The sequence below is a fragment of the Dama dama genome, chromosome 4 (assembly GCF_033118175.1).
Source record: "Dama dama isolate Ldn47 chromosome 4, ASM3311817v1, whole genome shotgun sequence".
NCBI lineage: Eukaryota > Metazoa > Chordata > Mammalia > Artiodactyla > Cervidae > Dama > Dama dama.
Window position 1 is genome coordinate 42,034,389 of NC_083684.1, and position 13,196 is coordinate 42,047,584.

General features: G+C 43.1%; 1 protein-coding gene across 3 annotated transcripts in view; it reads left to right on the top strand.

Annotated features, from left to right (window-relative positions):
• Positions 1-13,196, top strand: part of WWP2 (WW domain containing E3 ubiquitin protein ligase 2) — a 140,697-nt gene that overhangs the window by 75,260 nt on the left and 52,241 nt on the right. For all 3 annotated transcript variants that reach the window (XM_061138851.1, XM_061138849.1, XM_061138850.1), the window contains exon 7: positions 6,481-6,608. In XM_061138851.1, the coding sequence (XP_060994834.1) occupies positions 6,481-6,608 (128 nt within the window). The remainder of the gene's footprint in view (positions 1-6,480; positions 6,609-13,196) is intronic.

A 13,196-nucleotide genomic window follows, 5' to 3' on the forward strand; every position in this document is an offset into this window, starting at 1 on the left:
CCATGCTGCTATTAAAAGACAATGCACAGTTAAGAGGACTTGGAAGAGGGGCAGGACGGCCACCCTCTTGCTTCTAGTCATCTAGGCAAAAATCAATTCCCTGGATTGGGATGTGAGAACATTTTTGTTATTCAGGCAATTTAACTTCTGTGTCTGTTTTTTTTCCTTTAATAAATTTAAAGGGAGGAAAAACCCCACCATCAGTGGTTCTACCCAGAAACTTCTCTTTTGCCGAGCTAATGGGCTTGAATTCTGAGGTCGAAGAACTTCCCTTTAGTATTCTGGGCCCTTTTTACCAAGATAGAAAAATATGCTTGGCACCCAGTATCCGGTTAGCCACGAATTCTTGACATTTGGAAGAGATATGTCCTCGGGCATTGAAGAATCCCCGTATTTATTAATACAGGGTGTTTGTAGAGTTCTGAGTATTGCCTGAATCATATTCCTTTCAAGGTTCTTGTTTTCTGGGTGTTTTTTTTGGGGGGGGGGCAGATCCCCTAAAGGAAATGACATGATGACTCTTTCCAGTATTCTTACATGGAAAATCCCATGGACAGAGGAGCCTGGCGGGCTACAGTCCATGGGATCACAAAGAGTTGGACGTGACTGAGTGATTAACACACAAATATCCTCATATCATACCTAAGTTTTCTTTTAAAACTTTTCGATTACTGTAAAAATTTTTCTCATGTTATGAGTTGTTTTCACAGTGACTGAAACACACAGATTGCTTTTTAAAATGAAGATAGGTCTGTGGAGGTATAATTTGCATACGGTAACATACACCCTATGCAATGTACAGTTCTGTGGGTTTTGACAGAAGTACAGAGTCTGGTGTGTCCTCAGTCACTCAGCTGTGCCTGAAACTCTTCTTACCCCATGGATGGTAGCCCTCTAGGCTCCTCTCTCCATGGGATTTTCCAGGCAAGAATACTGGAGTGGGTTGCCATTTCCTTCTCCAGGAGATCTTCCTCACCTAGGGATCGAAACCATGTTTCTTGCATCTCCTGCAGTGGCAGGTGGATTCTTTACCACTGTGCCACCTGGAAGCCCATCGAGTCTGGTAACCACCACCATAAATCAAGATACAGAATGTCTCATCTCCCCCAAAAGTTCCCTCTTGTTCCCTTGCCGTCAGCCCCTGCTTCTTTCTCCAGATACTGGCAGATACTAATTGTTTCCTGTCCCTGCAGTTTTACCTTTTCTTAAATGTCATAAAAATGGAATGATACACTCTGTAACCTTTTGTGTCTGTCTCCTTCTGCTTCAAATAATTCATTTGTGATTCATCTATGTTGTTTCATCATCAGTAGTTCATTCCTTTTGTTTGCTGAGTAGTGTTTCACTGTGTTGATGTACCACATTCGGTCTGTTTATTCACCGATTTGGGTTGTTTATGGTTTTGAAAATTATGAATCGTCACCCAAAATAGTTTGCCTACAAGTTTTGTATAAACATGTTTTCTTTTCTCCTGCATAAAGACCTAGGCGTAGGATTGCTGGTTGGTACACTAAGTGCATGTTTAACTTTATAAGAAACCGCCAGACTTTTTTCCAAAATGATAGTACCACATTGCATTCCCTTCAGCAGTGTTTGAGAGACCTGGGTGCTTTGTGTTCTTACTAACACTGTTTACTGTCAGATTTTTTTGTTTTGTTTTTGTTTGTGTGTGTGAGGCTTTTTTGTTTTGTTTTTACTTTGTCTGTTCTTATAGTTGTGTGATGGTATCTCACTGTGGTTTTAATTTGCATTTTCCTAATGACTGTTGATGTTGAGCGTTTCTCATGTGTTTATTTGCCATTTGTAGATCTTCTCTTTTAAAGCTTTTTGGTTAGTTTTATTGGTTTATTCTTTTTATTATTGAGTTTTGAAAGTTTTTTCTTATATATTCTAGATAGAAATCCTTTATCAGATACATATTTTAGAAATAATTTTTCCCAGTTTAGGGATTAGCTTTTCATTTTCCTGATAGTGTTTTTGGAAGGGCAGAAGTTTTGAATTTTAATGAAGTGCTTTTAAAATCCATTTCCTCATAAAGGATATGATAGACTTACCAATCCCAAGTTCTGAGCCACCACCAAATTTTGAATTTCATTTTTTAATTTAGCAGAAACTTTTGTTTTTGTGTCTTGTGAGCTGTTACTTCTTTTGACTCTTCATTTTGTTTTAATTTACATTACCGATAGTAAGGCTGCCTTTTTTTTTTTTTTTAATAAAGTTTTGTTTAATTGTTCCACATAAACTATTGCATATGTGATGAGGATCAACAAAGCTGCCCTGGGTGACAGTGCTGTTACCTGCCAGGCTCACTCACTAGCCAGTGACTCCCACACACCAGCATCATAGGGAGTGACGCAAGTTTGTGTCTGAGCAGAATTATTGATCACTGCCTTTCCCCTAACATGTAGGTCCTTGAGGTCAGGGACTCTTTTAATTTGTTGCTAGCTCTAGAACATGGCCTAATAGGTCAGAAAATAATGATTGAATTCAAGTTGCTGGCTTTCATGAAGGACAGTGCCAAATATCTCACAGCATTTGAGGCTGTGGCTCTCAGGGTTAGCTGAGGACCGAGGCCAACACCGAATGTCAATGCTTGAATGGCAAGGGACAGCGAGGAGCCCTTTGCTGGGGGCCTCACTTGCATCAGATCGTTTTCTGGAGCATGGAGAGAGAATCCTCGGACCCGGACCTTGACTGGTATTCCTTAGGGAGGCCTTAGCGTCTGACCTGAGAGAGGAGCTTAGGTAAGTTCACGCCAGCATCCTGAGAAAGCACATACTCTAGTGGAGCCGAATCTCGGTAACTAGAGGACTCAAAACCACTCGTGGAGTTTGCTGTCCCGCCGCCTTTTGACTGCCCCAGGGTCTGCAGGGCTGTTCCCTCCCGCCCCCAAAACGGCGGAGGGATCAGGCCAAGGTTGAAGTCATTGGCAGAGCCGAAGCCAGGCTGCCTGTGGTGGAGCCCAGCTCATCTCCACCCCATCACCCCCCTTGCATCCTGGTACTATTTTGGCTTATGGTGTGTGGTTTCAGCATTTGGGCCAGATTTTTAATCACGACACAGTCCCATCTTTTAAGGGTTGAGTGAGTCCTCCCATGAGTTTGAGCAGGCTCTGGGAGTTGCTGATGGACAGGGAAGTCTGGCGTGCTGCAGTCCATGCGGTCACAAAGAGTCAGACACGACTGAGTGACTGAACTGAACTGAACTGAATCCTCCCAAAGAAGCAACTGCTGAAGAGAAGATTTTCCTCAAATGTTCAGGCCTTCTCTTCTTTCTGAGAGTATTATTTTAAAGATAATTCAAGAGGGGAAAAGTGGAAGCTCCAGATTTAGGGCAAGGGAAGAATCTGGGGGAAGTGTGTGTGTGTGTGTGTTTGGGGGGAAGGGTGTGTGTGTGTGTCTATGTGTATGCGTGTGTGTATGTATGGTGGGTGGGTGGTGGGATGGCCTTGGTGTGTGTGTGTTTGTGTGTATGCGTGCATGTGTGTATGGTGGGCGGGTAGTGGGATGGCCTTGTGTGTGTGTGTCTGTGTGTATGCGTGCATGTGTGTGTGGTGGGTGGGTAGTGGGATGGCCTTGTGTGTGTGTCTGTGTCTGTGTGTATGCGTGCATGTGTGTGTGGTGGGCGGGTAGTGGGATGGCCTTGTGTGTGTGTGTCTGTGTGTATATGTGTGTGTGTGTATGGTGGGCGGGTAGTGGGATGGCCTTGTGTGTGTGTGTCTGTGTGTATATGTGTGTGTGTGTATGGTGGGCGGGTAGTGGGATGGCCTTGTGTGCGTGTGTGCGTGTGTGCGTGTGTGTGTGGTGGGCGGGTAGCGGGGTGGCCATGGGCCATGGGCAGGGAGGCAGCAATTCACGCAAAGTGGTCCCAGCTGCCCCTGGTTTGTGGCTAATCCCAGCGTTGCTCCAGCCTGTCATTCAGGGTGTGCTTCTGTCATTAGTGGTTGAACATTTCTGAAAGTGTTCTCTCTCAACTCCAACCACACGCCCTTTCAGGGAAGGGAGGGAGGGGCCAGGAGAGTAGCAGGACCCACCCTGTTGTCATGCCCAGCTGCCCTGCAGAGGGTCAAGGAGCCCAGGGGGCTGGAAGGAGTCACAGGCCTGCCAGCGCCCGTGCGTGTGACACAGCTGGTGTCTCGTTCTCTGTGCTGCCCCATGCGGCCTGCCCTGCCTGGAGGGTCCGGCCCTCTGCTGTGGGCTCTGAGCACCCAATCACAGAGGCTTTTTTCTTTTGTCCTTTTAAGGGGATTCTTGGCTGAAATAAACCTTCTATTAACCAATTTGATGTCTCTCAAGCTCTCAGTCCTCAACACATACACACACATTCACCAGCAGCTAACGACCATCTTCCCTCTGGAACTAGTCTGCACTCCTGCTTTCGATGAGGACTTGTGGTAAAATGCTCAATGCTAATATTTCTTCCCATGGAGTAGGGACTCTGAAATATTTTTCTTGACTGAGGTGTGGCTGACAGCTTTGATTTATGAAATTAGCTCAGGGAAAAATAAGATGGAAAAACAGTCCAAATTAAATCTTTATTTCCGTAGCTCAGTTGTGCACTCCTGTCCATTTTTAACTGCCACGCAGTCTTAGGTACCAAGGACTCCAGGGTTTGCTAGGTTGCTTTTTTCTTCTTCTTCTTCTTTTTTTTTTTTTTGTAGTTTTGGCCCAAGAAAAACTTTATCTTTTTAAATAATTGTGTTTCTTCCTCCCTCAAAAGTAGGCAAGTTTAATGAAGAAAATCAGAAAAACCTAGGAAAGCACAAAAGGAAACATCCATATTCCCAGCGTCCAAAGACAATCACTGTAAACATTTGGGTGTGTACCCATCGTGTTGGAGAAGGTAGTCATGGGGCCACTTCCTTCCCCTGGGAATCTCTGAGTTTGTTGTACTGCAAGTTTTTCCCAACATCCTGGACCAGAATGTCTTACCAGCAGAGGTGTTCTGGTGGGTGTGGAGCCTTCCCATGGGTGAGCTTTCTGTTCAAGGTTTTCATCTCACCATTGGCCGAGTGACCCATGAATAGCCCGAAAGGGATTCAACTTAAGTTCAGGCTTCCCCCCACCCCCACTCCAGCCTCCAACCAGAGAGTGTTGGCTCTCGATCTTAGAGTACCTAGATTCAAACCTCTGCTCCATTGCTCACTTTCTCAGTGTCTCTTTTCTAACCTGTAAAATGGACATGATAATAGTAGGCGACTTCTGGGGTTACCATGTTGAATGAGATAATATGTGCAAAATGTACAGCACACCACAGGTACCTGGAACCTGATTTCCAGCCCAGTGCATATTAAATACGTCCTTCGTCCTTCAGTTCAGTTCAGTTGTTCAGTTGTTTCCGACTGTTTGCAGTGCCATGAACTGCAGCACACCAGATTTCCCTGTCCATCACCAGCTCCTGGAGCCTACTCAAATTCATGTCCATCAAGTCGGTGATGCCGTCCAACCATCTCATCCTCTGTCGTCCCCTTCTCCTCCTGCCTTCAATCTTTCCCAGCATCAGCGTCTTTTCCGATGAGTCAGTTCTTCCCATCAGGTGGCCCACGTATTGGAGCTTCAGCTTCAGCACCGTCCTTGCTTCCACACTCTTTGTAGGTGGTATTCTCACTGCCCCTCGTCCCGTGGTTATACATTGTTCCCTGGACCTCTGTTTCTCTGCCTTGACAGAGATGGTCTTTTCTTCCCTGGGCAGTATAGAAATCCTCTCACTGTTGAAAAGTTGTATGTAATGATGGAGTAGTAGAATAATCTCCTTTGACAAAACGGAAACCGAAGGGCAGGGAAGCTCAGTCATTTTCATTGAGTGAAGGAAGTCAAGCTATGACAAGACTGTGGAAACACATACTGCCTGTTGCCTTGTGTTCTCTGAAGATGTCAGATGGTCTCTGTTGCTGAATTCCACCACTTTTCCTGTACAGATCCCTCTCTGCTTTGTTCCTCATTTACTTGCATGGACTGTTGAGTCACCTTTCCTAGGTAAAACATGGCAACATGCACATTGGTTGAGGTTGTCTAACACCCTTAACATTTATTCCCAAGGCAGGCATGTTTCTAGCTATAGAGCAAATGGATTTGGGTAAGTTTGGGGCTGCTTTCTTGGCTAATGGGAGAAATATGTTGTCTGTAGCCCGCCCAGTGATTTTCTTGTTTACTTCTTACGGTCAAGCCCAATAAAAATAATGTGATGGTCACAGGATATTTTGCCAGTTATTTCAGATGTAGGGGCAATTCACTCTGGATTTGTTTACTTCAAGTGGAAAAATTTACCCGAAGTTACCTTCTGTACTTTTTACCAAGAAGGAAGCTTACCTGGGTTTCTCCGTTTGGGGCCAGCTTCTGTCAAGTCAAAGACCAGAAGGACTATTACAGGGCTTATTTCCCATAAATAGTGAGAGAGGGAATACGGTGACCTAGGTGGGGGCACAGTTCTTTCTTCTTCATGGTAACTTATGTCTGTCTGTTTTATATTTTGAACCTGCAGGACGCACAGACATTCAAGTGGTTCAACCAGACCAGCCGCAGCAGCCGGCGAGCAGAGCCCCGGTACTAGCAGCCGGCACCACCAGCCCGTCAAGAACCCGAGCCACAGTGGCTTGGCCAATGGCACAGGTGAGTGACAGCGCAGAGCACCAGCCCGGACTAGCGCTGCGCTCACATGGAGCTGGACTCTGCCTGCCGTGTCAGGGTGCAGGGTGGGTGAGAGAAGGCTCCCAGACTAAGATGGAATTTGCATTCATTATTCTTTCCATGACCCATCTTCTTTTCTCTCTGGCGTAGTCTGTACAGCCAAGGTCAATTCTCCACATGACTGCACTCTTCTCAAACGTTCCTTGGCACAGAAATAAAAAGCATTAATTTTTAAATTCATTTCTTATCAACCTTGGATTTCTTGAGGGGGATATCTTTTTTAAGTGACACTTTTTTTTTTTCATTTCCCTAATTTATGGAAATGATCAGACTAAGGAGAAAGAAGGCTAAATATTATTGTTAAGACTGGCTTAGAGAAGATGGTGGCGCTGCTGAGTGGGTTGGGATGCTGAACCGGGGCAAAGCCCGGGTGCCACCAGGGGGCCTCCTGTGGCTGTTCCATTGAGAGTATTTGTCCCATTTGAGAGAGGAGAGCCCTTCCACATCCACACCGAACTTCTCTGCACTTGATCCTGCTTCCCCATAAGTGGGAAGAGAAGGACCTATTTCAAAACAAATCCATTTTTGTCCTGCTTTCCTTCCATCTCATCGGGACAGTGCTGAATTTAGAAGGGAAAAGCCATCCCCCAAAAGTTTATTCTTCTAAACATCTTGAGGATTGTCAAATCTTTTGTGATTTCTGGTCATTTGGTGATTTGTCTTAATTTGGGGCAGTTGGGAACAGTCATGGCCGTTTGCTTTGATAAACTGTAGGTAGGGGAATGCAGATGTTTAAATCAGAAAGTGACACTGAAATAATTTTGTAGATGCTTGTAGTAGCAGAAGTGTGGCAAGGACAGGAAATTTGGAGCAGCATAGCTTCTTCTTTTTAATAATTACTAAATTGTTTTATTCTTTTTAATATGTTTACAACGCAACATTTAATTTCTAATATTTATTTAGCAAATTCACTATTTAATATTTCTTTTACTTACTGGAAGTATTAGATTAAAAATTAAGTGTCATTGGATTGAACATAGTATAGCTTCTTCACGCAAGCATTACCCTGGTGTTGTTACTGTCTTTTCCGTAACAAACTTATTGAGCAGGAGGCATTGTTTGGGACTACCTTCTAATGACTTTCAGTTCCCTGGCAGCACCATCTGAAGGCTCCAGAGCCACTGTGATAGCTTAGGGTGTTGGCCATGGCATTGTCTGTGGCGGACTGCAGGACAGAGTGGCCTGGGGCCTGCGAGATTCACTGTCTGTGTGGTGGCCTGACTTTCTCTCTGGAGTTTGGGACCTGTCTGTGGGAACTGAGTTGGCCAGCTGGCCCTGAGCCTTGAGGATGAGGACACACTGGAGGTGAGGAGGACGAGTGGCTGGGTTGCCGTCTCGGCCCACCTGGTGCTCCTGTGCCAGCCACCGTGTCCAGGCGCTGGCGTTGCCAGTCACAGAAGCCAAGGGTGACCTGGCTTCCCATCTGTGTGGTGGAGACAGCAAGGTGGTGGCCATGGGCCATGCTGGAAGAAACCGTGTGAGCACCATGAGCACCAGTAAACATGCTTCTCTTAGAAAAATAAGTCACCCGTAGAAGAGAGCTGGTATTCACAAATGGGCAAGGGGAACTGGCTTTTGGAATCAGTTGTTACCTCGACGCCATGGCCATGATACCAGCCTCTGTGTCCTCCCAGGGGCCTCCATACTTGTGATGCTGGTCTCCCTCAGCCATCTCTACTTGTCTTTTAAAGACAGTTCCCTACTATGGGTAGGAGTAGGTTCCTGCTATGGGCACCCTGCAGGGTGTGGGCTTGATCCCTGGTAGGAGAGCTAAGATCACCTATGCTTTTGGCCAGAAGACCAAGCCATTAAACAGAAGCAATAATGTACCAAATTCCATAAAGACTTTAAAAAAATCCACATTAAAAAAAAACTAGCTATGGGTAAATTGCGTTTCTATGGTTACGGTCTTTGAGTCAGTCTCCTTGGATGTTTAAACAGGTCTGTGTTTCCCCTTGGCTTATTTTTAGGTACCTTTGCGTATTGTCCTTATCTCCAGGAACATTATGTATTTCAGCAGACGAGGCAGGTGCCAGCCACGTCTTCTGAAAGCCAAGTATCTGTAACCCCAAACTGCCTTAGAGATGTTTTATGGTGCTGTGTCTGAATGTCCAAACCGCTCCCAAGCCCGTCTGTGAAGGACAGTCGTTGCACGTTAGGGATTTCTGCCTGTTCAAACACCAAGGCCTTGGCCCCTGTCTCGTCTCTCTCTTTTCTGCTCTGAAGATGGTTCACCATGCCTCACAGCCAGCCTGGACCTGGTAGGCTTTTTAATGTCTATCCAAAGGTTACAGAGAGATCTCAGTTTTCCTTTGGGGAGCAGACAGGAGCCCCCTCTCTTTGGCAGCGCAAAACAAGAAGGGGGTTGTGGCTCTGACTGAGGGCACCTCCATCCCTCAATATGTCTCTGTTGGAACTGTGAGGACCAGTTCCAAAATGGCGGTGGTAGTGAGCCGTGCCTCCAGGGAGGGTTTCCAGAGGCCCACAGATTTAGTTAGCCAGCCTGTTTCTGGCTGTGCCCTGCAGCTGTGCATGAAAAAGACATCTGGGCAAAAAGGGAGCCAAGTTCCAGGTGGTTTTTTCATGCTGTCACAACTGTAAAGTATCCATTTTTTATAAACAGAAGGTGAATGGCAGCCTGTCTGTATAAATATAATATTTCTAAGTTTTTAGAAGTGGTGGGCTCAGAGTCTAGGATAATGGCATAGCACTTTATTGAGACTTTTGTGCAATGATTTACTTTCTAATTTTTTTTTTATTGAAAACTTTATCCCCCTCAAAAAATTACATCTCTCACTCAATTCTCCCTTAAATGAGATTTCCATGCATATAGGGTCGGGAGTCACACAGGCTGTGGTCAGATGCTACATCCCCATGTGTAGCATGTATACAATGCCCAGAGACTTGATGGCCCTTAGTGTTCTAATTAATAAAATTAGGACAAGGGTTTATATCTCCTAGGGTTGTTACAAGGAATAAATTATGTAAGACATGTTGCATGTCTAGCACAGTGCCAGGTACATAGTAAGCTCTCAAAGTTAGCTTGGCAAATAATTTCATATGGTTATAATTATGTAGCATGGATAGACGTTCTCTTCTGCATTTCATTATTTTTTTTAAAGATGTTTCTGTTGTGAACCATTTTTAAAGTCTTTATTGAATTTGTTACACTATTGCTTCTGTTTCATGTTTTGGTTTTTTGGCCGAGAGGCATGTGGGATCTTAGCACCCTGACCAGGGACTGAACCCATATCCCTTCACTCTCACCCCTTCACTCTCACCTTGGCATTGGAAAGCAAAGTCTTAACCTCCAGGGAGGTCCTCACTTCATTATTTTTGATATACGTGTCCATGTTTCAGGGTCTTTCTGTTTACCTTTTTTTAGTGGTTTCATATTATTTATCAGTTAATATGCCATAACTCATATAACCATTTCTCAGTCCTTGTGCATTTCTTTTACATAAAACTAAATCCTAATGTAAACATCTTTACACACAACTTGGTTACTTCTGGAATGAAGTTCTTGAGTCAAAGGATGTGAACTTTTTAAAATCTGAAGTGTGTTACCAGATTGCCTAAATCTGGTGTTATAATAATCATATATGCCAAGGCATTGTAAAATTTTCCTCATGGCATATGAGGCTTATTTTTTCCTTGACCTTGTAAATACTAAGTTTGTCATTTTGCTGACAGGTATAGAGTCCCACCTCATCGTTTAAGCTCATCGTGTTTCTACAGTTATCAGTTGCTTTTCTCTTATGTGACTTCTTTCATAATGTTCAATTATTTGACTTGTGGAGTTATAGAGGTTAACTTTAGAGATTATTATATAGTCTTTTTAGTAAAATTGTGGTAAAATACTCATAAAAGTTACCATTTAAGCCACTGTTAAGTAAATAATTTACTAGCATTGAGTGAAATCCTAATGTTGTGCAGCTTTATGTTGCAGAGCGCAGGCTCTGAGTGCAGGCTTCAGTAGTTGCAGCACATGGGTTTAGCTTCCCCTCAGCATGTGGAATCTTCCCAGACCAAGGATTGAGCCCACCGGCATTGGCAGGTGGATTCTTAACCACTGGACCACCAGAGAAGTCCTCTGTGTTCTACTTTATGTCTCTGTGAATTTGCTTATTCTAGGTACTTCATGTTTTATGTGGAATCATTTGTCCTTTTGAATCTGGCTTATTTCACTTGCATAATGTTTTCAAGATTAACCCATGTTGTAACAAGCATCAGGGTTTTGTTCCTTTTCCAGGCTAAATAATATTCCATTGTATGTGTTTACCACGTTTAATTTATCCATTCATCTGTTGATAGACATTTAGGTTGTATCCTCCTCTTGGCTATTGTGGCTAATGCTGTGGTGAATGTGGATGTCTGAGTATCTGTCTGAGTCTGTGCTTCTGGTTCTTTTGGCTGTATACTTTGGAGTAGAGTTGATGGTTCATATGGTAATTCTATGTTTAGCTTTTGAGGAACCCTCAAACTGTTTTCCACAGCAGCTGCACTCTTTTCCCACCGGCAGTGAATGAGGGTTCCAGTTTTTCCACGTCTTTGTGAACACTTGTTTTTTTCTTTTTAATGCTAGTCATCCTAATGTGTGTAAAATATCTAGGTACACAAGTTTTACTGGTTATTTTTATGATTATAAGTTTTTATTATATTTTTGTTTTGCCTTTTATCTCATTTTCTGTGGTTTTTCTAGGAAAGAAGTTAAAAATAAAAAAAAAAAAAATTGTGCCTGAGCATTTTTTTAGTGTTTGTAATTTCAACTTTTGCTTCCATAGTGAAAAGATTGTCTCTTGTCTCTAGATGGAATAAATATTTTCTTCTGTTTTACTTTTTTTTTTCATGTTAAACTATCCCACCAGAAATTATAGTGGCGTATCTGTATATGCATATGTATGTATACATTCATATTATATGTATAATGAAGGCTGAGTTTCAATTAATTTTTCCCTGTAGCGAGATCCTATTATCCTATGAACATTAGTTGCTTTTTTTTTAATTGTGGTGATGCTTTGTGTTTATCACTTACTATATTCTTATATTCTTACTTTCTTATATTCTTACATGCAGTGAGTATTCATTTTTGGACTCTTATCCCGTTTATTTCTGGTTTTAAACCAGTCTTGTGTGATTTTGATTATTGACGTGTTTTTTAATGCCTGGAAAGGCTAGTCCCATCTTACTGCTTTTTCTCCATGATATGCTTTGATAGCTTATATATTTTCAAAACAAATTTCAGACTTAGGAACTTGAAAAAAAAAAGTGAAAGTGTAACTTGCTCAGTCATGTCTGATTCTTTTGCAGTCCCCATGGGGACTGTAGCCTGCCAGGGAAGCCTTTAGAAACTTGGTGGAAGGTAAATGGAAATTGTTTGAATCTATGTACTGACCAAGGAAAGTTGGAACTTTCCCATCAGGTGACATAGTATGACTTTATCCATTTTCAAGTTTTCCTTCTTTCCATCTAATTTAATTGCTTTTCTTTATATAATCCTCACCCACCGCCATGTCATGCTAGTTATGAACTGTTGTTCTAGTTTTGGTTGGTCTCGTGAAGAGCTGAGTTGATCAGTTGCATTGGAAGGCATTGCTTGAGTTTCATGAGTGAGAGATACTGACTACTTTACCGTGTGTCTTATGTTATGAGCTGGTCTTTCATTTAAAAAGCTTCCATTGTTGGCAGGCACCTTTTCCACACCCGAGTGAGGGGGCTGAAAAGACGTGTGTGTACAGTGAAAGTCTGTGCTGCACCACACACACACATAAGGATCTTGGAACACACAGTGAGCTGGCAGCGTGTCTAGGATTAAGCAGAAGAATTTCCAATTCCTGATCTCTTTTTGGCTAACTGTGACTAGAGTATGTCTGAGCCCTCAATGAATATCTGATTCATAAAGTTACAGTGTTTAACCAGCATTACAGAGGAAACTTTGTGAAGTACCCACAGTTGCAGAAATCAGGCATTTTGCCTCCTTACCCCATTTACCCTTTCATCTTGGTACCCAGCTATTCTTCCGATACATGAGAGTCATCTAAGCCATCTCTGTTTCTCTTTCCCCCAACCCCTTCCATTGTGTTTGTTTAGTGGTCTTTTGGATTTGAGTGCTGATTCTGCTACTTGCTTGCCACATCACTAAATGGTACTTTTGGGAGCCTCTGTTTTACCTTCAGTAAAATGGGGATAATACCACTTTCCTTATGGGGTTATTAGGAAGATAAGTGAGCTCATGAGACTGAACTTGTGAAAAGCAGCATGGGATCCTGGATTAGATCTTGGAATAGTAAAAGGATATTAGTGGAAAAGCAGGTGAAACCCAGATAAAGTCCAGGATATAATTAATAGTAGTGGAGGTGACGGAATTCCAGTGGAGCTATTTCAAATCCTAAAATATGATGCTGTGAAAGTGCTGCACTCAATATGTCAGCAAATTTGGAAAACTCAACAGTGGCCACAGGACTGGAAATGGTCAGTTTTCATTCCAATCCCTAAGAAAGGCAATGCCAA